Source organism: Toxorhynchites rutilus, chromosome 2 (assembly GCF_029784135.1).
Source record: "Toxorhynchites rutilus septentrionalis strain SRP chromosome 2, ASM2978413v1, whole genome shotgun sequence".
NCBI lineage: Eukaryota > Metazoa > Arthropoda > Insecta > Diptera > Culicidae > Toxorhynchites > Toxorhynchites rutilus.
Window position 1 is genome coordinate 182,558,805 of NC_073745.1, and position 27,858 is coordinate 182,586,662.

General features: G+C 38.2%; 1 protein-coding gene and 1 pseudogene across 2 annotated transcripts in view; both read left to right on the top strand.

Annotated features, from left to right (window-relative positions):
- The window catches only part of LOC129768923 (G-protein coupled receptor dmsr-1-like), a 116,297-nt gene that overhangs the window by 49,530 nt on the left and 38,909 nt on the right, over positions 1-27,858 (top strand). Inside the window, exon 4 of one of the 2 annotated variants that reach the window (XM_055770865.1) lies at positions 3,029-3,290. In XM_055770865.1, the coding sequence (XP_055626840.1) occupies positions 3,029-3,290 (262 nt within the window). Of the gene's footprint in view, positions 1-2,918; positions 3,291-27,858 lie in introns of those variants that run through there. The other variant, XM_055770866.1, reaches the window with a different exon arrangement.
- On the top strand, positions 27,225-27,305 carry LOC129772243 (U4 spliceosomal RNA; annotated as a pseudogene).

Genomic DNA, 27,858 nt, shown 5'->3' on the forward strand with positions numbered 1-27,858 from the left:
ACACTTGTTCGATACACGACCATGAGGCTTCTCTAATCAGGTGAGCTTTCAGGCATCGGTGGACAGCTATGAGAACACCACCCCCGGATGATTTTGTACTATTGAGTTGATTTCGGTCCGTGCGGTATACTTCATAGTTCTGCCCACAAACTTGGTTGGAGAGAGTGCGGTCGTCGAGCCAGGTCTCCGTCAAAGCGATGATGTCGTAGCAGCCATCCGAACACGCGAGCCGATACTCGTTGAGACGGCTGTTAATACAACCAACGTTCTGGTAATACGCATGTAGTTCAGTACGTTGACGTATTTGCGTATGTACTGACTGGTGTATGCTAGAAAGCGAAGGTCCATCAGCAGAATCGAAAGAGTAAACATTGCGGTAATTGCCTTGGGCAGGTCTCCCATTCCCCTATCCGATCATCGACAACATGACCGGAACGACTCCGACGAAAGGATACTTCAAAGGGCACGACTGTGTCGAGCGGATTCAGGGCTCCCATGGAGGCTTTAGCAATGCATTCCGGTTCGATGTAGTTCCTGGTTGAATTTACTGGAGGAACTTCACTGGAGTTGAAGTTGAAGCGGTATTGAGTTTATACTTGCCAGAGTTAGCAAGATGGAAGACCCCCTCACCAGCTTCGAACACAGGAACGGAACGGCTGAGACGGCTGGCGATGTGAATAGATGAGCAACAGTGCACGACTGTGTCGGGAGGCTTGGGGGCTTCCATTGAGCTGTTCGTTGTGTGTTCCGTTAGTTGATGAGGTTGGAGACATGGCGAACAGCTGGAAGCGTTGCTTATAGCGATGGTGTAGCTATCGCATTTTGAGAAGAACCAGGAGTCCCGTCGCCGATCCTTGGATGTTTCGTTGGCACCCAAAAATCCCGTTTAAATTCCTGATGTTCAAATTCCCTGAAGAAAATCCCTTTGGGCCAGACTGATGGATCCAAAGCAGTCTGCTCCCATTCCATATTTATTCCAACTTTGAATGAGATGAATGCGAGTTGTTTCAAATCGGCATCCTTGCGCACGAGTCTTCGAACATCAATTGGTTGTTCCGTATGCAAACAACTTTTCACCAACTTGGAAACATCATACTCGGTGACATGGCTCGCTATTATGGACAGGTAAATCCAGAACTTTTCCGCCGGTTTTGGTACAGTCTCAACAACCATATTTTGCTTCTCAACAGACTTTGTGCCACCAACAAGTCTTGAACTCGGTCGGGCCTTAGGTATTTCTATCGCAGATGTGGCGCGAGTTCGCTCAATCTTCGGCCAAGCCGGTATATCGCTATTTGATTCGGAATCTTTCGAATGCAATTGTTCGGCGAGTGATTTTGCTACAAGTTTGGTTTCTTGAAGGTCATCTTTCAACTCTGACAGCGAGCTCTGAATGACCTAAGAAACAGCGCGTATAATCTCGTTAGCCGTGGTCATAAGTTTGTTTTTGACGAAATTGAGCAAATCGATGCATTTGTCACAGAACGCATTTAAGATGCGCTGCTTGATTGCAAAAACCACTGCATTGCATAAACTCAAGAGATTTGAAAAATGCATGTGAGAAATACCTTGGAAAGCCCGGAAGTAAAATATACGTGATTTGTTTTTTGAGTTTTAGGTTACATTAGCATCATTTTCTTAGTTCAAAAACAAATTCCAGATGTCTCACCGATCGTCAATTGGCGATCTAACGCAAAACATAAACGATCGGTGAGACATCTGGAATTTGTTTTTGAACTAAGAAAATGATGCTAATGTAACCTAAAACTCAAAAAACAAATCACGTATATTTTACTTCCGGGCTTTCCAAGGTAGTTTTCACGTGCAGGAACCATGCATATTTCAACTTCTTCTTGATTGTGCTCTCGAATTTCCTTTTTTGAATCAACCATTGTCAATATTTATACAGTTTTCTCAAATGAAAAAGGTAAGCAAATAACATGTTATATATGAAATTACGCAGAATTAAATTTCTTACAAACTCATCGCAATCAAATCATCGTTTATGATTATAATATTGTAATTTATAAAAAGAACTACAAACCTTCCATAAGCTCACATTGCAAAATTTAAAACCATCATCACTTTCATCGCAGCGCCGCCTAGGTGTAGATTTGTACGTTAGATCGCCAATATCACTCGCAACAAAGACGTAATATTTTGTTTTATGATACAATTTAACACACAGTTTGCACTGATTTCACACACAAGCAGATGACAACGATGAGGGATTCAATTATACGTGTACTGATAACACACAGGTAAATAAAACACCTATTTGCACGAGAAAAACAGTCAAATCAAAACAAAAAACAAATACAGGACTTGAATGGAATGCTGAATTTCGTGAACGTTTCGAGGTGCAATATCACCCTGATGTCGTCTATAGACGACGCTCGTACACACAGGTCGTCGAGCGGATGTCGCCTATAGACGACGCTCCTATCGAAAGGGTTAAATAAAATCTATGCAAAACTTAAAAACTATAGAGAAAAAAATAGTTTTAACCAAATTTCTAGACTAGAAAAGAATTGGGCCACGATCGAGTTGACCAACAACGAACTATCCGTATGACCCGTGTTGGTCCTCGCAGACTGGCAGTGGATTTTTTTTCTGAAAATAATCTTCTCATTGAGACCGACTCAGCCCGTTAAACAATAATTCATAATATACTGATGCTCCCCTTTAGTGAAAATAAAATCACATTAACGGTTTTCTGGCGCCAACAATGGCAGAAAAAGTAGATTAAATGTCTTACGAGATTGTCAATTATAGTCACACTTAAAGATAGACCCAAACAAAAAAAGGTCACTGAGAATGTTGGTTTTTCGCAGCCTGGCGTGACGCCGAGGAAAAGCACAAAGAAAACAAGTGGAGTGAAATAATTCCGAATAATTAATTTTCTTCTCATTTTACAGGCGACCTTATGGACATGCTAGCTTTGATAAATTCCGCCATCAACTTTATCCTATATTGTTCGATGAGTCGCCAGTTCAGAAACACTTTTAATTATTTATTCCATCCCAAGTTTCTCGACAGTTGGCTACCAGCAACGCAGAACAGGGAAGAGATAGCAATGGGTCGCCGCAATCAGGATGGCGTGACGACGCAAATCACCCAAGTCTAGCATCCAGGGAGACGTCTCAATTGCCGCTCACTAAAGTGCACAGAAACAAGGGTTCGATTTTGCGCCCGAATTGCTTGCTGTTTGCCAAGTCCGTCAGCGACGGAAACGGATTGCGCGGCATTATAGTGACGTCTCCTAGCAGTTTATTGTGGCTTCAAGATATGTAAGTAGAAACACTACACTATTTGGTTACTTTTCATAATCTTGTTAAATATTCAGCTTTTGTATCAAATGATCGAAATTCAACTCAGGTTTTTTTTCTATTGTACGATTGTGTTTGTTTAACACGTTGAGTGCCACGGTTTTATAGCGACTTATTAAAAAGGCACTATATTGGCTATTTCAAGAGATAGAAAAAAAACTTTGTTCTACAAAGATGTCTGAAATAATTGGAGCTACAACATTGTCGAACTATGTTTAGCTCTATCTATTAAGATAAGAAAGTTATATTTTTTATTTCATCGACAATTTTGGTCACCCTATTTTTGACAACATAAAAACGAGCGCTCTATCATGAGTAACAACTTTGTCTAAGACAGTTTTTGCCTAGAGAATAACTGTCGAGCTCTAAATGCTAATTTCCACTTAAATGCATCTCCTGAACCATTGTGCATTGTGACATTGAGGTCCACGCTTTGAGATTTAACATGGAGCTAAATCCAAACAATATGGTGAGCAGAGATGTAGAAATGTAGACTACTGTATTCATAACGAAAATTGGAGTCTTTTTTTACGATGAATCCGGACGGACGCTTTGTAGCAAGCTTAAGTCAAATGTCTCGAACGCCATCACATGGTGATTCACTCTTGCGCTTGATAATCTATCTATATATATAAAAATGGAGTGACTGTCTGTCTGATTCTTATAGACTCGGAAACTGTCTGTCTGTCTGATTCTTATAGACTCGGAAACTACTGAACCGATCGACATGAAAATTGGTATGTAGGGGTTTTTGGGGCCGGGGAAGGTTTTCGTGATATTTTGAGACCCCTCCCCCCTCTGCCATACAAATGAAACACAAATTTCTGCATTACTCGGAAATTAACCAAGCAAACGAAACCAAAGTTGGCATGTGAAAGTTTTAGGGTGCAATAAATGTTTCTATGATGGTTAGACATCCCTTCCCCCACTCAAAGGGGGGGCTGCCATACAAATGAAACACAAATTTCTGCATTACTCGAGAATTAATCAAGCAAATGAAACCAAATTTGGCATGTGGAGGTTTTAGGATGCAATAAATGTTTCTATGGTGATAAGATACTCCTTCCCCCTCTCTTAGAGGGGGCTGTCGTACAAATGAAACACAAATTTTTGCATTACCCGAGAATTAATCAAGCAAATTAAACCAAATTAGGCATATGGAAACTTTAGGGTGCAATGAATGTTTCTATGGTGGTTAGATACCCCTCCCCCCTCTCTTAGGGGTGGCTGCCATACAAATAAAACACAAATTTCTGCATTACTCGAGAATTAATCAAGTAAATGGGCGGGACGAAGTTTGCCGGGTTAGCTAGTTCTTCAATATATTCTTGACGAACCGCTGCATGGCGATCCATTTTCCGGATTTACTTTACCTCCATTCTCTGCTCGACCGAATTAATTACCTTTGTAATGCGAGCAAACCATGCACGACCACTTTTCGACTTCCGTCAACGTGTTTCATTATGAAAAGAACGTCCATTTAGATAAACAGTCGTAAAATAGCATCCCATAACCGTCACTCTTGAATTTGTTCTACTGAATACTGATTAATGGCTGATCCCCATCATCGGATTCGCAAATTTCCCTAGCATAGAGTATCTGATTTTTTTTAAATACAATCTCAACGACTAAACAATTTAATTGAATATTGTTCTGCTAACTTTTTCAACCAATATGCAATGCAGTTCATCGAAATTCTCGCTGTCTCCGGGCGAGAAAACCTTCCAACTGTTTACGGTTCAGTTAGCTACCACTTCTGCTTCCACAGGTTATCCACAAACAAATGATAATCTATTTAAAATACCCCAAATGCACACAAAACCGCATACGATTACATTCACAACAGAATCGACATCTTAATCACTTAGCGCTGGCGAAATGTGGTAAATAAGCATAAATTAATACTGGCGAGTTTGCATGTGGAATATACAGTGACTGACATGAAGTTATGTCATTTGTATGAGAACGTGAGAAGCGTAATACTAAACTTATTCGCAATTGAATTTTCATACCTATATACATTTACCTGTTGCGCCCTTGTATCAATAGTGAGTTTGATGAGAACCAGACACCTGCGGGACATACTTTTTATACCAATTTGTGAAGTGTATCCGATTGAAAGCGCTCCCCAAATGAATCGAGTTTGTCGTTTCACAATGGAGACAAGTTTTCCTCTAAGCTCGTTCCACGCTATAGGCCCTGATGTTTCCAATTGAATTAGCATCAGGTGATTGATGATGTAAGAGCCTATTGTAAGGATGTTTTTATTAGTTTCCAGACTGTGCTGAATCGGTGTAGGATCTTAAAGTAGAATCCAATTCTCCATTTTCGCAATCCATAATGAAGCTTTCGCATAATCATTGACTAATTTTAAAGCTTTTAGACAGTTGATAGCCAGGTGCAGTACGCCAAAACTTTTTTTTTCTTTTTCTTCTATCTTCACTTATCATGAGGTAGGTTCTTTAGTAACAAAGACTAGAGGTTGCTTGATTTTTTTCTGCTCAACTTACCTATCGAACCTCGATGTGAAAGGTCATATCTACATCCTTTCTTTTCGGGATCATTCAGTGGCTACACATGGTTTTGGATATCGGATGGTATTGAGAACGAATGTTATGGATCGTCTTGGGGTTGTACCGATTTCTCGTGGTTGTTCAATGCAGTGTTGCTTCCGATTAATATCCTTCAGTTTTTTATTGAAATTAACGTTTAAATAACTCAGATTTGTTTGTGATCAAGATGAATTTCTTGTGGTCTGATTGTTTTGTTCGTCACTGTACACAACCGATACTAATGATTCATAGACGCGGCGATTCGGAAAACATGTCATCGACTTATTATTGGTACGCATCTCAAAAAGCATTTCCAGGTTCACGATAAATATAGAAGTTAACCCAGTTGCTTTCCCATGTTGCTGAGCAATAATTCATCATGGTATTCAAACACATTACCGTTTCCAAAATGTTTATACACATCGTCGGATTTCTAGCATTTTAGGATGTGCAGGAATTCGTTCACACTTCTTAGATTCCGCAATAAATTAATTACTTAATGTGTTGTGTCCATTCAGGCTGTTTGCATTTACAGACATATATTTCTTTCTTGATTCATTCATATATTATACATTCATTACATAATATATTCAGTGAGAAGTGTTAAGAGCAGCGTCTTTGGAATGTATCTGATTCGGAACCGTGCTCTGATGATGGAGAGCCAATTAGTGACATCAGGTTTGTGGTGATGTGTGGAATGCACCAGTAAACAAGTTAATTACTGAATGGATTTCGGGATGTTCTTTCTAATTCTAAAGAGCTTGTTACTCGCATGGAGACTAAAACAAGGCTGACCTTCTTTTTTTTTCAATCCACAAAGCTAAATCATAATTTTCTATATCTTTCCTTGTATGCCCTGATGTAAATTCAAGTTCCTGTTGTACAATCTCGAACCAAGCTATTTTATGTTTAAAATATGATTGGGCGATCTCAGATCGCTTCCTAGAAGATTGATATTTTCCATTCCGTTTTTCGCTTTTTTTAATCGATCTTTCGTACTGGCGAAAATCGAGAAAATTGACTTTTTTGCTATCGATATTTTCGATCTTAGAAAAACTTGTTGTCTTTTATCTCACCAAAGGCCACCTAACATTTTTATTTAACCCTCCTGTACTCGCGTGCAAAATCGTAACACGTATACTCGGGCACGGTGTCACAGACCGAAAATTAAACTTCTCTGTAATGTTGTGTATTTTTCAGGCTTTATTGGCATTTATTTGAAGAAGAGGGTATGATTGAATGAAAAACCTCAAAAAATATGTTTTCTTCGTCTTTATTATGTTTTAAAAGTCATTTAATTCAGCCTCCTCAAAATAGAGTAATTGTTGATACTTCAACACAAATAACGAAATTCAAATTTTCCACTGTTTCTTATTAAAAGTAAGCAACTGAATATAATTCATGGAAGTATAAAGAGCTATAAAATAACATAAAAACGTATTAATCGATTGTTGTTTCATTATAGTGAGAATCAGAACATAGCATAACTACATGCTCGAAACAAACATATTTTTCATATTTCATGCAGTTGTTGCGTGTTTTCTAGATGATTGCCAGATGATGAAGGTTCTGGAATATAAAGTTTGGATATTTCTAATATTCTTTGTCTCTGTTTTCTTGGTAAACTAAGAATAAATGCCTTTTTAGATGGGGCGTAAAAAGATGATATAAAAGGATTTCTAGGAACTCGCTTTTCTTTTTCATGTTTTCTTGTCGATATTGTTCATTACTAAAAAAATATCCCCGAAACTGTAACTGTTAAAAATTACCATAAGCTACCGATCTGTTTATAGTTTACTGTTTACAATTCTTCCACAAGTGAAATTCTTTCACAAGTGTGTATATGTATGACCATCATATTTAGCGAATAACTATACGAAAGTCAAACATATATTTTGCTTTTGAGCGTATGAATCTAGCGACGAATATATCGACGAATAGTTAATATATGGATCCGATCAATCCAGTTACAAAAGGGACTGAAATCAAATAAGAATAGTCCTGTAATGATATTATGCATTATATTCAATAAATATTCCACGCTACTAACATTATTTTATTCATTTCATTCAACAATATTCTAGAATATGAAAAAAAGCACTTGTCCAAAAAAGTTACTCCTATACTCGCGTCGGTGTGTCAGACCGAAAGTGTTAAAGAAGTGGCACACGTCTCCTTTGTACCAACACATGCGATACGCTAAACGATGACGAACGACGAATAACGAAGCTAGAGAGAATCGCAAAGTCGTAGTGTTGATATTTCTGAGAAATGAACGAAATATTGATTTCTCGGTCTGACAGACCAATGCGCGAGTATAGTAGTGTTAAACAAAATGTCAACACTTGGATCGCCTTTTCAGTTTTTTCAATTAATTTATTTAATAGACCGACTGCCTGACGGTACAAGAAGAATGACCTGTGGCTGTGGCCTTCATGCTGAGGAACAAAACAAAATGAAATTTGGAACAGAAATATGAAATTTGTATTCCCTGTTCAAAGAAAGACAAAATTCATATAGAATAAGCAGATAAATCGTTTTTAATTTTTCAAAGATCGATTCTTTGGTACCGATTTATTCAGTGTATCGATCCCTACGCCGTTTGGAAAATCAATTCGTCAAGATCGATCTTTTTATAAAGATCGCCCAATTCTAGTTTCAAAATATTCTCGGGATTTTGTTTCGTCGATAAGCAGATCCTATGATCACAAAATTTAGCACAGTTCTAATATTCATGATGAAAAATAACCGGAATTAAGTTGGATAAATTCAAACTACAGGAAGACTGTGTATATTTTGTTCCTTGGGTCAGCGATAGTTTCCTGTAGATATCTTTGGTATACTTTCTGATCAGAACGATGCGTAATGCTTTTTTAACAAACTATTTTTTCACGTCACGTTTCACAGTCAACACAACATCCACGATTATTTTACTTCAGGGTTATGTAAAACGAATGATATTTCAAGTGGAAATAATCGCAAAGCTTGTTAAAAAAATTAAACAGTGAAAACAGTGAATCAGTACTTCAAATTATTCAGAGGCTTATCTTGGTAAGATTACATCGAATAACGAAAATCGCAGATAACGCAATAAAGGACTAAACATGAAATGCAAACACGAAAAATAAGTGTTGAGGCTTGAAAATTATATTTTATCGATACATAAATCATTAAACTTTCTATCTATAAGATCATGTACGCCAGTTGTCAGATAATGTGCAAGCCATGACCAAACGAAAGAGCATGAGCCTACCCCTCACTGAAAAAACAGGAAGTGGGTTATATCTAACCGCAAGGGTGACGTAGGACTATCGTTGATTTAGAGATCATTTGTTTGAAGTTGAATCTAAATCCTTGTTCTAAGGAATAATCTTCAGAAGCTTTCCTGCTAACTGCACTTGATTGACAAATCACAAAACCAAATGTATGTTGTCGCAGTATTATATGGATAGAAATCATTAAAATAAACTCGCTTGAATGTAATTTTCAATTCCAAGAGGAACTGGCAGATTGTTTTTCAGCAACGATCACTTTTTTCCAGGTTTTTTCTCGATAACCAACAAACGAAAAGAGTTGCGCGCGTGTATGTATGTGGCGGCTGCTTCGATGTCTTCCCGGGGAACCGTTTTTCGATGCTGATACTCTCTTGGTCAGCTTCTCTTCTCCTTCTGATAGATTGGCTTTTCTGCGCTCCCTCACAGTTAAAACAATATAATTTTTGCGATGCGAAACATTTTCCGTTGCGGGCGCATACAATATTGGATACGAAAATATCCTACTGATGTAGAAGAATAATCTTCAGAAACTTTCCAGCTAATTACACTTGATTGAAAAATTACAAAATCAAATTATTTGGTCGCTGTGTTATATGGTTAGAAAACATTAAAATAAACTCATTCACATGAATGTATTTTTCAATTTCCAGGGGAACTGGCAGATTATTTTTCAGTAACGATTAGATTTTTTCCAGATTCTCCTCGATACTCGAAGCCCTCCAGTGGTTAATGCTAATTCGATAACCACCTGTTAATAGCACTTGATTGAAAAATATTTGGTCGCTGTGTTTATGGTTACAAAAGAATAAAATAAACTCTTTCGCATGAATGTATTTTTCAATTCCCAGGGAACTGGCAGATTATTTTTCAGCAACGATTAGATCTTTCCGGAATTTTTCTCTATGCTGAAAGGCATCCAAACGAAAATACTCCTTTCAGTTCGGCCTGTAAAAAACTTTTCTGAACTCTAATCCATCAAATTTGAGCCTTGAAAAGGGCCGTTGACTATATGCTAAGCTAATATAGCACGCTCCCCTCGGATATGATGGGCCAGCTGAATGTCCTTGGGCATGGTGTGACGCGTTTTGCGTGGATAGCACACAAATTGGTATCTTCGAATAGGCCTCCTGCAGCGTCATAACCGCGGAACTTTATATATTTATTATATAAGCTCACTGTATACTTACTTCAATGTTATTCGTTTCTCTCTCAGGGTAAGCTACGAATATAATTAGGGTGGGGTTTACATTCTATACTTTTATGGTTTATAAAATGACGCTTCCTTTGCTTTCGTTCATTTCTTACTCTACTCTCGCACCGTGCGAACTCGTTTGTTTTGGGATCAAGCAGACAGCTCGTTAGTCTTTCGGTGGTAAGGCACCACGAAAGCAGCTCGGATAAGCGCACCAGCCGCAGGAAGTGTGAAGAAGCCACATCGCTATCGACCGGGAACTTTGCGTGAACTTCGTCGCTATCAGAAGTCGACCGAATTGCTGATCCTCAAGCTACATTTGAAGCATTTGGTTCGTGGAATTGCTGAGGACTTCAAAACTGACTTGCGCTTTCAAAGTTCAGCGGTTATGACGCTGCAGGAGGCCTATTCGAAGATACCAATTTGTGTGCTATCCATGCAAAACGCGTCACATCATGCCCAAGGACATCCAGCTGGCCCATCATATGCGAGGAGAGCGTGCTATATTAGCTTAGCATATAATCAACGGCCCTTTTCAGGGCTCCAAATTTGATGGATTAGAGTTCAGAAAAGTTTTTTACAGGCCGAACTAAAAGGAGCATTTAGCGAAAATCGTGGTGTCGATGATAGTTCGATACCGATAGGTGCCATGGATACGGATTTGATAGTGAAGAATATGAAATACATGACATGATGTAGTGAATATTTCCACATATCGAAGAAATCACTTTGATGAAACTGCATTGTAAAATTATTTGTGTACGAATGCCGCAACCGATAGTCGACTCTAATTTGCGCTGGGTAATTTCCTCGGAGGACTCGATTCCTCCTTTGAGCATTAATAATCTCTTTCTGACAAAACGAAGTGGTATGAATCACATTATTCGAAAGATAAAATGAAGATTTGTTTTCTGCAAATTTCCTTCAACCTCCAAACATCTCTTTCTCCCGTTTGTCGTTTTTGCGTTCGCTAATCCTTTCTCACAACACCTATTTCTTGTTTGAGAAATTGTTGAGTAAACATCGTTTGCCAGTGCCCGCTCTACGCGCACTTCCTAAAGATTCATTGCACATCTAATAAATTGCCGAAAGACGTGGTCTTACGTTGATCGCACTTGATTGAAAAATCCAAAACGAAATGTTCCGTTTTTCATTTTATGCATCCAATTTTGGATACGAAAATTATCTACTGATGGGCAAAAATAATATTTCGAAGCTTTCCTGTTAATTGCGATTGATTGAAAAATCACAAAACCAAATGTATTTGGTTGCAGTGTTTTGTATGGATAGTAAACATTAAAATAAACTCTTTCGCATGAATGTATTTTTCAATTCCAAGGGGAACTGGTAGATTATTTTTCAGCAACGATGATAGCAACGAGGGTTCCGCGCGTGTATGTGTGTGTGGCGGCTGCTCCGATGTTTCAAGCGGAACCGTGGCATCACTCTCCTCCTGATGGATTCCCTTCTGGCCTAAGGTGCACAAACAGGATTCAAGATAAACGAAGTTAACTTCACCACAACAGCGACAACATGCTCCAATCGCTGTTCAATTATAACTGAGTGGGTTTATCCGGTATCCGGCCTATCCGGCATATCTTTATAAATAAAAATGATTTGGTCCACACTCGTTAGTTGGCAGCGCATGTGGAGTGAAGATGAGTTCGGTCGCTGGTTACACACGATTATCCCTAAGGTCTCGACGAGTGCTTGGTTTAAGGGATTGAATATAAGTCGTGATTTCATTCGCGTGATATCTCGGCTTATGTCCAATTACTACAATCTAAACGCGCATCTCTATCGCATTGGGCTCGCAGCAAACAATTTTTGTGATTGTGGCGATGGCTACCACGACATCGAACATATTGTCTGGTCGTGTATCCGGTTCCATGCTGCTCGCTCTCAGCTCTCTAGAGAACTGAGAGCAAAAGGCAGACAATCGGATATCCCCGTCCGGGATATCTTAGGTAGCCGTGTTCCTGATCTTCTGTTTCATTTATACCTGTTCCTCAGAAACGCCGATGTCAACGTTTAATGATGCTTCCTTCGTTGTGTCCCCGTTTCATATCCCTCCTATCCGATCTATAAACTTTTACTTAGTCGCAGCAATACATACACACACTCTTTACAGATACACGGGCCAAAGGTTGTGCAGTCCACTGATCATTCAACAAGAGCCAAAGGTTGTACCGCTCATGACAACTCTACATGAGCTGATGTTTGTGCCGGCTAGTGACCATTCTATCCTGGATATCTCGAGTCAAGAAGACGCACCACGCTAGTTATGGGGTACATACTAGGGGGGCGTTGCTGATTAATGGTCAGCTGCATCCCAATAGGAAGTATCCCGTGTCGGGCACACGTACAGAGCATTGGAGACAGCAACATCACAATTACGAAAACACTTGTAATACTAACCTCGAGCCAACCGCGAGTAATCGGTTACATATTACTAACATAGTTGTAAGGCAAACATTGTCGAAATATTGAACTCCCGGCCCTGTTAGGCTGACGCCATGTGAGCCTTAATAAAAAAAATATATTTTTGGATAAAAAAAAATTATTTGGTTTCCGTTCCTCGCGATTCAACTCAAGAATAGAGCAACGGATTTGAACAGTCAGTATCAGGATTGATGTGTCTAAGTCTGCGCCAGGTTTATATGCTAAAAAAACTATGGAAAACCATTCGGAAAGCTGGAAAATTGGAAAGTCATTTTTTTAGCAAATTTTGTATGGAAGTTGAACAACTGGAAAGTCATTTTTTGGCAAATTTGATGGTTTCACTTGAACAGTCAGAACAGTCAGTTTGATGCGTTTTAATCTGTTTTAAAGTCAGGTTTATATGTCAAAAAAGTTGTGAAAACCATTCGAAAAGATGGAAAATTGAAAAGTCATTCTTTAGCAAATTTTGTATATCTTTATAAATAAAAATGATATGGTGTACGCTCCTCACGATTTAACTCAAGAGCGGAGCAACAGATTTAGCAGTCAGTATCAGGTTTTATGCGTCTTAGTCTGCATCAGGTTTATACGCCTAAAATGGAATTATATACCACGAATATTAATCACGTACAGAAAAATAGTTTCTGTGTGAACTAGAGTGTTCGAAATTATTTAAATGAAAATATCAATTGTGGGTGGGACAAAGTTCGCCGGGTCACCTAGCTAGAAAATATAAATAATTTCTCATTAGCACAAAGCAAACCACAACAAAATAGGCCATTAACATCATTCATACATAACTAAAACTAGTGTTTGATTACTGAAATGCCAGTTTTTCATCAAAATTAAATCAATTTTAATTCTAGAACATCTTGTTAATTGGCGATACTCCTTAGAATGGCCACCAAATGTAAGGATCGTGATTGCAATCGATTTGAAGTGTTTTCACACAACAGTCGATTCCGTTAGTATTGGAATATTTTTCCTGAACCTTTCGCTGGCTATATGTGCATTCTCGTCTTAGTCCAGATGCTTTTTTATATAGCAAAATAATCAATTATCTCGAATATAATATAACAGAAGCCAAACGCATTGTTCCATAAAATCATAAAGCATGTTTTGTAGTGAAGTCTCTCAGACTATCATCCCTTAAGGCACACTCCACAAAAATCTCATCATTGTGATAGAAAATCCTTATCGGAAAAATATCTGTTCAATATTCCTTGTAGAAAACTTGATACTCTATTAAAGGATGTTCATTTTAAACGGAACATTTTATTATCGTTCATTATATTAATGCAAAAATATATTGGTACTTCTCCCTAAAATGTAATCCTTTTTGAGGTTCATGCAGTTTCTTCCAGTTTTATATTCGCAAATAAAAAGCAGAATATCCGGATATCTGGCTATCCATCTATGAAGCTTGTCGGATATCCGGTATCTGGCCAAACTACTATCTACTATCGTGGTTCCACTATATTACAATTGTTCGAACCATGAAAATACGCCCGTCTACAATTTCAATGAAGAATCTAATATTAATTCCGCTAATCATTTTGTTGTAGGGAAGAAGAATTTGTCTCCAAAGAGTTTGAAAGATCTGCAATGCCATAAAATCAACTCACAATATAATCATGACTACCAAAGATTAAATACAATGATTGCATGATAAATATTTCATTTGGACCACAGACTAACTTGTATACATTTTTTCCACCGCTGAAATTTTCCCCGTTAACATTCACAGAAGTGACTCTCAAGACAAACCTCTCTCACGCCATACTCACACATGGTCATAAAAGGAGCGAATGAGTGTGAGGCGAAAGAGTAATACGATGGGAGAAAGCTTCATTTCGGCAGAACGATCTTGTATGGAGAGAAGATTCAGTTGATGTTTAACTGGAAGCGGACAGGGTGATCGAATTTGTGCTGTCAATTTTGTAACGTGCGATTTTTAGAATTTAGAGAAATTTTGTGAATGCGACGAAAAGATGTCGTTGAAAAGTTGAGTGCAGTTGACCCGTAGCGGTGACTGCTGTCGGTCTCTGGCTTCTGGGTAGAGAAGTATCCTAAAATGAAAATTTGAAAAGAAATCCGAAAGAAACTTCGTTGTGGATGTGAATAAAAAAGTGCATTAAATTTGCTACAGCGTAAGAAGAAAAGAGTGAGAGTAGTATAATGGGCATAAGGCCAAAAGAAAATTAGCAAGTGATCCTAATTAGAGTATTAGTTGGTTTGAAGACTCATGAATGAAGTGAAATCAGACTTCAAATTTATCCTACGCATCGACAATAAAATCGTTCAAATATCGAGGATGTTATTTGGTTTTGTAAAACATGAAATTAATGAATTTAACTGGTTGCTGATTCAGAAGTTCAAAAGGGTATTCTCACGCATATCAGGTTATGATAGCTTGAGTAGTCGCGTCTTAATATTATGTTCCTCATATATGTCTTCCTTAAGGCGGAATTCGATCTATTCAACGTGCTACATGCTTCAAGTCAATGGTTCTTGCTTTTTGAAGCGTCTCTCTTCGACATAATTGGTCTTGTCGAGCCATTTTGGCCTTATCCAATGACCTGCGGATCGGTGCGGCGTGTGTAGCACGACATGTATGACAATATTGGAGCAATTACGTAATTTATTGACGATTATCATAATTCATCATAATAATGGAACATCAAAATATTTGATCATAAAAAAAGACGGGTGGGTAATGTCGGGTACATAACCGTAGTGACGTAGGACTATACAAAGGGGATAGCTTTGGTTAAATATATATTTTAAATATATTGTTTTATTTTCTTCTCCTACGTGAATACCTACCTATCCACCTGAAAAATGGATTAGTTTACTGTTTACTCTTTATGAACAAGTTAGTGGTTCTGAAAAGAACCTTTGGTATTGTGTTTTTGTTATCACTCGATATCCCCATCTTGTTCGGTTAAACCTTCCTGTTTAGCTATTGCGTTTGCCACTCGCCACAGCTTTCACAGCTGGAAAATTTCTTCCCATCCAGCTTTGTGACATGTTGTACAGTGAATTACATTCAATGCGACGTGCTGAAGCACCACTCAGTGTTGCATTGGAGGCGATTTTAACCTGTAATTGAACATTTCCGATGACAGTGGTACAGTGTCGACTTTCAATGTTGGGTCATAATTTCGATCTCTATGTTTACAAAAATGTCCAACTAAATATGTCGCATTACTGGTCCGTCCAATTAGCTAAATGTCGAACTAATTGTAAATTACTGTACTTTCCATCTAGAAACAATTTAATAATTGGTGAAAATTGAATAATCAGGAAAGTCCCCAACTATCAATAAGCTCAGAACAACTTCCAAATTCACATACTCATCAGATCCTGACAAACAAAATATGAAACAATCAATTTGTGTTTTATTATTATTTTGGATATTGTTTTTGAAAGCATTGAACTGTATTTCGTAAACTCCTTTTTGAAAGGTTTAATGGCCCTGATAGCGCCGTGTTTTATGGAATGGTTCCAATTTAGAAAATTTAGTACTCGTGGTTTTGAAAAAAAAACTATCCCGAACGCCCTCGATGCCGCCTTGTTCTGGATTTGCCACTAGAGCAGATTGTATAAAGAACAAACTTTTTTCTTCTGCTACCAGCTGCCGTTTTGCGATTGCGTTTGCCACTCGCCACTCGCCACTCGCTGCAACTGCCTGTTGTCTTGATGTCCACCGAACCGAATGTGTTCTGTTCTGAATGCGGGTTTTCTTATCGTCGCGAGCAGCTTTGCCAGCTAACTCGATCACTTCGGCTAGGTGGACTGGTGCATTGGTACTAACGCGCTCGGCCTAGCTACCCTTGCGGGGAACTCCACACCAACACGGTTCGAGCGGGATTTCGCCTTTCCCTTCACTTTTCCTCCTTTGCCATGTCCAGACATGGCTGCTTGGGTTGGTTTGTTGATGTGTTGTGATGCGAACCGATGTAGTGTACGGTTTGAATGAGAATTATTGTTACGGCAGCGGAGCGGGGATTTTTAAGCTGATTGGCTGGCTCGAGAATTACGCATGTGTGAGACTGCGACCAATGTTTCGTTCATTTCTTTTCTTTTTCCTTTCCAATCGTGCTTCATTCTATTTCGCTGCTGCTCTGGTTGCCCGTTTTGGTCGGTACGATTTGAGGAGCACAAAATGGACCAATCAAAAATGGGCACATAGTGCATTTGGACAATGCTTGATATTTCACAATTATTCAATTATTTATCTCAAGAAAAATGAAATGTTATTCGTTATGATAGATGCGTAGATATATTTGCTATCAATTGATGCAAAAACCTTTGCGATCTATTGAGAAATGCTCGAGTTATAAGCGTTCCAAATCTTGCATTTTTTCTACTTGTTCAGTTCCTAGATTTCCATTTCACCCCCTATATCTTCCGGTTAGACGTAGTCCTACGTCAATAATAACATCAGAACAGATATGTTGGAGCAGTGAGCTCACGCATACTTCTGTGTAGTGGCTGTGGTGGAAACATAAGAATTGCGCAATTATCATATCCATTGTTGTTATATGATCAAGCAAACCATTTGTCATGACAATTGTCATGCGCAAATGCGAAAACAGAATAGAAACATACGGTATGAGCACGGCAGTGGAACTTCATACAAATCACTCGTCGAAAAGTGTCTCCTTTTTCACTGCTTGTTTACATCGACGAATATATTTTTTTCACTATGTTTCGTAGGAGAGTGTATGCATACTGACAGATTTCTACTACGAGGTGTTTAATGAAGGATGAAAGGTGGGAATGTTTATGTTTATATATGATTTATCGTACGATTTAATTGAATGCATAAAAGTTGTCAACAAAACTGGAGTTAAGCACATTTTTAAATTTGAACGAATATTGATAAGAGATTCCCAACAATTCTTGATGTTTATTGCGTGATTTGGTAACTGTATAAGTTGTTTGAAATGAAGGTTTAGTGTAATTATTTTATTTTGAGGATTATATTCACAAACATACAAGTATGATTAATATATATTGAATGTATATGATGCGCCTAGCCAGCCTAGCCAGCTAGCCATACATGCAAACGGGGAGGCGATATACATACATCCTAGAAAATAATAAATCGTATAATTATCGTTTATATTGCATAATATACCCCATATACATGTATATGGCCTTCAATTTTATATGCATATGCCAGTTATACACATCATACAAGTAATGTGTCTTAGATGTATGTATATCACCTCCAATTTTAGATTTTTAACGTAGGACTACGCCTTACATTAAGGGTGCCAAATCAGAAAACACTTTTTTTATGAAATAAAGTTAACGTTAATAACTATTTTTTGCTACGAACGGATTTAAACGTTTTGTGTACCAATCAAATTGGAAATTTTTCTAAGATTTTGTTTGTTTGGTATGCTATACATTACAATCCCATAGTCTGTATATGGTTTAAATTGAAGAAAAATGGAAGCATTCCCATTGGCATTGGCAAAGCAGGCGAAAAAAGAGAAGAGTACAAATGATTTTAGGTCGCTTCTAAACATCAGTGTTTGGTTTTTGTTGACGGTATCGACCGAGAGTCGAGAAACGATTTTTCATAAACGGTCATTATTGCGATGTTTCATTTTTAGCACTGCAACTGTATGCATCTGTTAGACGCGTGTTTGATGCTTGTTGAATGGCGACTCACTTCTTCTTCTTCTTTTGAATTATAGACACTTGAAACTCAGAGAGTTCATTCGTCTTCGATGGCGATGCACGGAAGATGCCACTCGTTAATATTCAGTGCAATGCGTGCATTGATATAAAGAAACGAATTGCGACATATGACCATAGCGTATTGTTCTTGCAAGGGCAAAAAATGATCGTTGCTTCTCGAAATGAGTCTACAAAACTACGCAAGCCATTAAACATTTTCAGGGTCCCCGGAACTTTTTACTAAAGAGTTATTTATGAAATTTCGACGTATTCGCAAATAATATTTGAAATGATAAACCATCAAATTTCAAAAGAAAAAAGATTACGTAGTCCTACGTTCTAAGCGGTCGTGTCTCTGATACAACCCCTCGATTTTTTTTTTACGATTTAATGTTTGCCGGGCAGGCCCGAAGACAGTTTTAAATTGTTAAAATCTAATTCGACATTTAGTTAATTGGACAGACCTGTAATGGGATACAAATAATAGGACTTTTCCATCTCTAATTGGATATTTTGTAAACATCGAGTTTGGTACCCGAAGTATGGCCCCAGATTGGAAGTCGCCACAAGACGTCGACATTGTACCACTATCATTGTGAATGTCCAATTACAGGCCAATCACCTCTAATGCGACACTGAGTTGTACCTCGGTATGTCGAGGATTAGAGGTAACTTACTGTATATGCTATTTAGGCTCATCATGTACCACCCAAAATATCAGATATTCGATTCTCCATATACGATAGCTATACGATTTAATGTTTGCTTTGGGTTGGAATACTTGGCAGCTTGGTTTGTCAAGTTCATAATCTCATGTCTACAGTTTTGAGTTAAGTGCAATTGAATGACGAAGTTGAACTCATTTATTTTGTCGATATGTTTATCAGAACTCAAAAGACCGGTAAACAGATAATCTTTCGTTCTTAAAAGTTAAAAATAAAAAAAGCAACTTTAACTTTCACTTTTCTTAAAACCGGAAATATTCTGAGTTAAAAATAATTTTTAACGTAATATTCCAAACATACATGTATTTACAAGAATCTATAATAATTATCATAATTATCAAGAACGTTTTAGGGGGCCTCCGTAGCCACATTGGTTGCGCGTTCGCTTAGTAAGCGATCGATCGTGAGTTCGAAACTCAGTGCCCTCATTTGACCATCTTTGTGTTGTTACAGAATAACTACGTCCACGCAACAATCATCAGCGATGGAGATCGATCCACGGTCGAAATATGATCGATTCATCCATACAACTGCTCTGCTCTGCAAGACACATCGGGCTGCTGTTCTATAAATAACTCAACAATGATCAATCAACTGTCTCCGCTGTCCGGTCTAACTGGATAATGGAAGAACAGATAGAAAACTCTTACGCCTAAATGGCTGCTACTGTGTAAATGTGTGTACCATATGGAATGGTATAGAAGGGAATACTCTAACGCCGAAAAATGGCAACTGTGTAATGTGGTAATTATAGATATGATAAATATGTGACATGTACACGATTGAAATTCGGCTCTGTTACAGCTAAAATGCCAATGAGCCTGAAAAAAATAAATGGGACAAAAAAAAAGAACGTTTTCCGCCATTCGTTTTTGGGTTGTCTGTAGTAAATCGCATATACGTATGACAATAGTCGTACTAGATGCATGTAGGAGTCGTATATTCATCCATCCAATCATCGTGAATACTGTTGCAAGTGGAAAATAAATGTGTGTTCATTGTTTATGACATTATGCATTATGACATAAATAAGAACATAATACAATAATTTAAATTCAATACGACATACCGAGGCACCACTCAGTGTCGCTTTAGAGGTGATTTTGGCCTGTAATTGAACATTGGCGATGTGAGTGGTACAGTGTCGACGTCTGGTGACAACTTTAATGTGGCGCCATAATTTGGTATCCGAACTCGATGTTTACAAAAATGTCCAATTAAACGTGTCACATTACAGGTCTGTTCAATAATCTAAACGTCGCATTAAATGTAACTTACTGTATATAAACAATATTTATTCCCAGCTGTTTTGAGGCATCTCGCACAAATTGACAATATCATTCAGATGTCAGTGCAAGTCGGTTCGATTTTTAGAGTGTAAAAAAACATGAAGTGGGTTATATCTATGGTATAACCGCAAGGGTGACGTAGGACTATCGTTGATTTAGAGATCATTTGTTTGAAGTTGAATCTAAATCCATTCTGAATGAATGAATAAATGAATATTTGGGGGACTTCTAAAACGTTACGTTACGCGTTACGTTGGAGGCACAAGGTTTTATGCATCCAATATAGGATACGAAAAACCTTGTTCTGAAGAATAATCTTCAGAAGCTTTCCTGCTAACTGTACTTGATTGACAAATCACAAACCCAAATGTATTATATGGATATTTTATGGATAGAAAACATTAAAATAAACTCTTTCGCTTGAATGTAATTTTCAATTCCAAGGGGAACTGGCAGATTATTTTCCAGCAACGATTAGATATTTCCACATTTTCCTCGATACTGGAAGCCCACCAGTAGTTAATACTTACTCGATAACCACCTGTTAATAGCACTTGATTGAAAAATATTTGGTCACAGTGTTACATGGATAGAAAACATTAAAATAAACTCTTTCACATGAATGTATTTTTAAATTCCCAGAGGAACTGGCAGATTATTTTCCAGCAATGATTAGATCTTTCCGGAACTTTCTCGATGCTGAATGACATTCAAACGGAAAGAATTCCGCGCGTGTATGTGTCGATCCTTTGCCGTCCACCTCGTCCAGCACGTTAGGCAACGATGTTGTCTTGTCGATGTCCTCACGAAAAATGAATGTGTCTCACCACCAGAATATCGCTTAAGTATGTTTTGTGTGTGTGATTGAGTCGAGAGGTGTGGTTTACGATGGCAATTTGGAAGGCAATCTAGAGGGGAATGAACTCTCTGAGCTCGAAACTTTCGGCGACTGAGCAATAATCGATTGCGTGCGCATACAATATTAGATACGGAAATATCCTACTGATGAGGAAGAATAATCTTCAGAAGCTTTCCTGCTAATTACTGCAAAAAAAATTACAAAATCAAATGTATTTGGTCGCTGTGTTATTTGGTTAGAAACATTAAAATAAACTCTTTCACATGAATGTATTTTTAAATTCCCAGAGGATTGGAAGATTATATTCCAGAAATGATTAGATCTTTCCGGAACTTTCTCGATGCTGAATGGCATCCAAACGGAAAGAATTCCGCGCGTGTATGTGTGTGTGTAGCGATGTCTTCCCGGGGAACCGTTTGTGGCATCACTCTCCTCCTGATGGATTCCCTTCTGGCCTAAGGTGCACAAACAGGCTCTTGGTGACACCGTTCATCCGCGCTTTCATGATAAACGAAGAGCTTCACCACAACAGCGACAACATGCTCCAATCGCTGTTCAATTAGAACTGAGTGGATTTCCGAGCGGCGCTCGCTTATATACCGATTGGTGATTTCAATAGCCTGTTTTGAGAACGATTTTAAGACTATTGAAACAAGTTTTTGGATCAAAAAGTAACAAGTATATAACGCGTAGACATTTTATCTTTCGAATGAAGTGTTTATCATACCATTTCGTTCATTTTTTTAGGAGCTATTAACGCTCAAAATCTCGGTCTCCGGCGTAACGCTTTCGGTTTCGAAACTTTGATTTTACACCCCGGTATTGAAATGAAAGACGTAGTCCTACGTCAAAAGTTCACTGTTTACATAAAAGCCATCTCGAATCGGTCCCACTTTTTTGCTTGAAGTTACTATCCCCTGGTATGAGGCATGATGTCGACGCCAACCTCTTTCAGTTTCTATTCTGTTTTCGCATTTTCGCATGACAGTTGTCATGACAAATGGTTTGCTTGTATATGATACATTTCTTCGAGATATTTATAACCACTTTGAATAGAAGAAATTCAGGCATATGCAAACGCTGGTGAATTTCTCACTGGTGAGAAAACACTAAAGTTGGATGCAGTTCTACTTGAGGTGAATAAATTCACCGAAAATATGAATATATTAATCATATAAGTTCGCGCTAGTGTAAATGGTTGATGCGATTTCTATAAATCCCATCATATTTCTTCACATGAATATATCCCTAGTCTAAACCCACCCTTAAAATCCCGCACCACTTCCTCGAATGCACTTGCCCATTCTTCTTTACCATTCCTATAATTAAGCAGAACTTAGTACCCAATGAGATAAGTTCACTACAGGAGCCACACGATCTTCCCAAGAGAGCACTCATGGCCAGAGGATGCTCAATATACATCACCTGGGTACACCCTTTTGTAGGGCAACTTCCTACAAACAATGTTCCGGACAACGTGGTAATGAAGAAGGAAATACTTTTGACGTGGGACTACGTCTAACCGGAGTATATGGGGGGGTAAAATGAAAACAGAAACACAGAACATGCAGGAAAAAATGAAAGATTCCAAATGCTTATAACTCGAACATTTCTTACTGGATCGGAAAGATGTTTACATCAATTGATACGGAATATTTCTACGCTTCTATCGCAATTAATAAAATGTTATTTTTCATTAGATAAACAATTAAATAACTATAAAATGTTAAGCGTTATCTAAACGCCCTAACTACCTCGTTTTGATTGGCCCGATTTACGGTTTCCCCAACACAGCTATTAAAACCGAGTAGCCTTGGGCAAATCGGCATTGCAAATACATGAAAGTATGGGGACTTTTGTTCTCACCGAAATGTGTTCCCTAACACAGACTTCAAAACCAAGCAGCATTAGAGAAATCGGCATTGCAAATACATGAAGGTCGGAGGTATTTTTGTTCCGACTGAACTGTGTTTCCTTAACACAGACTTCAAATCCATGGAGCGTAGGGAAATTGGCATTGCAAATTCATGCAGGTTGGGGGTATTTTTGTTCCGATTGAAATGTGTTTCCCTAACACCGATTTCAAATCCATGAAGCGTAAGGAAGTTGGTATTGTAAATTCATGCAAGTCGGGGGCATTTTTGTTCCGGCTCAAATGTGTTTCCCCAATACAGACTTCGGAACCAAGGTGTCTGGGGAAATTGGCATTGCAAATACATGCAAATCGGGGGCATTATTGTTCCGACTGAATTAAACAATCTTTCTACTCACAAAGCAAATATATTGAATTCAATTGAATTCAGAAATTGTTTCATTCAAACAAAAATTTAATCAATACAAACAAATGATTGCTAAACTAAGGTAGTCCCACGTAAACCTTGCGGTTATATCATAGATATAACCCACCCATTTTTTGACGTAGAACTACGTCTTTCATTAAGGGTGTCAAATCAGAAAACAGGTCACGTTTTTATGAAATAATGTTAACGTTAATAACTATTTTTGCCGCGAACGGATTTTAGCGATTTACATACTAAACGAATCGGAAATTCCGTAAGATTTGTTTAATATGCTATACATTAGAATCCCCTTGTTAGTAAATGGTTAAAATTCATGAAAACTTTAAGTGTTTCTATTTTCCCATTCATTTGTTCTGTCCATTTGAGTGCTTTCCCGAACAGAGCTATCAATAACGAGCAACTTATCGACGACCAACGGAGGGGAAATCGTAGGATTTAAAGTCTCCGTGAACTAAGGAAAAGAAGAAGAATGAAGGGGAATACTTGCCTAGAGTATAAACAGTGGATCTCGCTGAGGCAAACTTTCATTCGGCATCGGATTGTTGAGTAATCCAGTTCACTTTGCTTTCGCTGCGCTTCAATCTAAGATTGGACCCCACCAGTGGTAATCCAACTTGGAAATCGTCGTTTAATTTTTCTGTTCGTTTTTCGCGTTATTCGTATCGTGTGTTCTTCTTTCCGCGTCATAAATTGGACGCTTCGCGTAGTGTGCGATGAGCAAGAAGAAGAGGAAGGCAGGCTCGAGCCCTGCAAAAAACGAACGCATTGCCAGGGGCAATAAAATTTCGAGGTAAGCGTCATCTAATGAAGCACGCGGTGTTGGTGCAGTGAAAAGTGCTCGCACTGAACCGAGCTTTCGCGAATGTGACACCGCACCGAACAACAACGAAGTAGGCGATTTCGGCGGGTCGGTCGAAAATGTAAACGCCCATGCAGCAACCAAAATCAAGCTCAATCCGCTAGTGGTGAAGGCGGTCGCTCTTGACAAACTCATCAGTGAATTCGCATCGATGGGTGTTACAGCAGAGTACAAGCTGTGTGGCATAATTCGGTATTTTTCCAAGCAGTTAACATTGTTTATTTTCCGTCTTCATAAGGGCATCGTTTGTGCCTTTGAGAATGCATCAATGCATTAAACTGACGTTAGCAGCGAAGCAGACGTTAAAATTGTGCACCAAAAAATTATTTGAGAATACTAAGCATCTTGAATATCTTACTGGAATGTTATAAGTTATTTGAGTTCGCGTGCCAGTCGCAAAACTGCCTTCAACTAGGATTGCATTTGCGCTAATATTGATCATAATGAAGCATTGCTACTGTTTTCGAGGTTATTAACAAAAAAAAAGTTAATAACAACCATCAAGAAAAGTAAATGTTCTGGAATTTTGTATGTGATTAGGTTTTGCTTGCCAGTAGCAAAACTTCCTCCACTAAGGGAGACTGCTCCGCTTATCTCGAGCATAAGAATGTAATGCAACTCTTTTCGAGGCCAGTAATATTAACAGAAGCGTTTCTTTTGAGAATAGCGCAAAATGATGAGAAATGTTTATATTGCTAGTAGTTTCAAGCCACCAATGTATGGCTCTGTATGCATGCTGTGGTGAACGCTTGTTTGGCGCTTGGTTTACGCTTAGTTTGTACGAACGATATCTGGAGGTGCGATTCCTTTGAGGCAATACTAAATAACATGTAGCATGATATTTGATACTTGCAAGTGATGTCATTGTTGTTGTTTACATGCGGTGCCAAAGATATATTGATGTAGTTATGAGATATGAAATGATGGTGCTGGTGCAACATGTATATAATCGACTGTAGCCGAGTCTATGTCAATTTCGAAAAAGGCCACCGGAATAGCCTTCGAGGTAAATTTTCAATGCATTGACATGAAATAAATTTCGACATACGATTGTTTTGCGAGGGCAAGAATGAATCATCAATCAGTTGTTTCTAAAATTTCACAGCATTATAGAATAATATCCGAAGGTATAAACAAGCGACTTATATAAAATAACAGCGTAGTTCTACGTCAACAATGCGGTCGTATCTTGGACACAACCTCCTATAATTTTTTTATCTATAACTAGCTGACCCGGCAAACTTCGTCCCGCCCATAATTTATTTTTCGTTATAACATTCACGTTTTCTTACTAAGCGCACGTTCATGGATCCAATCGAAGAACTGTTCATTGATTGGTCTTCTAATCGCGCGCCTTCTGTGCGAGCGCCTTTAAAATTATCTTTTACTTGAAATTTCCAAATACTACTACCAAAACTCTTTTTTATAATATCAGATTATTTTTAGACACAGTTCTCGAAGATTTCAACCACCTGCGAATAACATGTTTCTCCGTTACATGGAATTGATATTTGATACAGAAAATATGATACAATGAAGACAGTCGTAAATCGGACAATTCCTTTCTCTAGTTTTGCTATTATCAAAACATTCGGTGATCCATTTTTTATATAGATATAAGAAGATATAGGTGTTCGTTTTATCACATTCAAATCCATATCCACTTTCGAACAAAAATCAATTTCGTTAGCGCAAACATCAAATGGACTAACAACGTTTGTCACTATGTAGACACGTTTTGTGCCCTCTAAAACCTCCACATGCCAAATTTGGCTCGATTTGCTTGATTGGTTCTCGAGTTATGCAGAAATTTGTGTTTCATTTGTATGGTAACTTCCCCTTAAAGGGGGAAGGAGTGTCGAACCACCATGCAGACGTTTATCGATCCCTAAAACCTTTATATGACAAGTTTGATTCCATTTGCTTGATTAGTTCTGGAGATATTGCGGGTACTTTTGTACTCGTTTGCGTTTCTGCAAATTGGAATGTTTCCCTAATACAGATTTCGTAACCATGGAGCCTGGGAAAATCGACATGGCAAATTAGATGCAATCAACGAGTACTTTTGTATTCGTTTGCATATTTGCAAATCGGAATGTTTCCCTGACACAGACTTCAAAATCATGGAGCCTGGGAAAATCAGCAAGCAAAATAGATGCAAGCAGCGGGTACTTTTGTACTCGTTTGCATTTTTGCAAATTGGAATGTTTCCCTAACACAGATTTCTAAACCATGGAGCCTGGGGAAACTGGCATTGCAAAATAGATGCAAGTTGTAGATACTTTTTACTCGTTTGCGTTTTTGCAAAACGGAATATATCCCTAACACGGATTTCAAAATCATGGAGCGTGGGAAATTGGCATTGCGAATGAAATGCAAGCTGCGAGTACTTTTGTACTCGCTTGCATTTTTGCAAACCGGAATGTGTTTTCCCGACACAGATTCCGAAACCAATAAGTTGGGAAAATCGGCATTGCAGATCTTACACTCCGGAATTCGTTTTGCTAACACGGTCTACAAAAGCGGGTACAACTTCTACGCATAGCGTTTGATCATTAGGTAAAATGTTGATAACTATTTTCTGCGATAACCACTACCATAATGCATGAATTGACCTAAATTGGGATTTGTTTGCAATTGAATTCGTAAATTGTTTCATTCATTCACTAGTTTGATAAATAATTTAATCAATACATACAAAAGATAGCTCTGCGCAGCAGCGATATCGTACCCAATGAGGAACATCCGAGGTGCGATTATTGCTAATTGAAAAAAACACAAATGATTTCTAAGCCAATGTCAGTCCTAAGGTCAATATTGCGGTTATATCATGGGTATAACCCATCCATAGTTTTTTTTAGGGCTTCCATTTGATGTATCAGAAGAGAAAAAATACAGATTTTGAACAATGAAAAAACTCAATTCAAATACAATTACTACACACAATCACAGTCCTATTTCAAGATTCCGTCCGTGCCCCTAGGCCCAACTTTTGTCTCTCATTCGTCTCACATATCGAACTCTCCTATGTATTTTGAAGCAGTAATATGGACTGTGCAAGGCAAATGGTTCGTGTTCTGTTGTCTTAAATGAACCTGAATATAAAGTGTCAGCAATTGTTATGTAGCTGATCGAACAGCATTGTCAATCGTCATTTATGTCACATAAGCATTCCACCACGCGTGTTCGGAATTTGCGGATATTTCTGGTGATTTAATTTGAAAGATTCCTTAAATTCTGTCTTCCAGTACGATTTCACGATACCAATTATTGCAGCGATACTCGACAGAAAATGCCGCGTCACAATAAGATTCAAAGTGTGAGCACCACAACGAACGC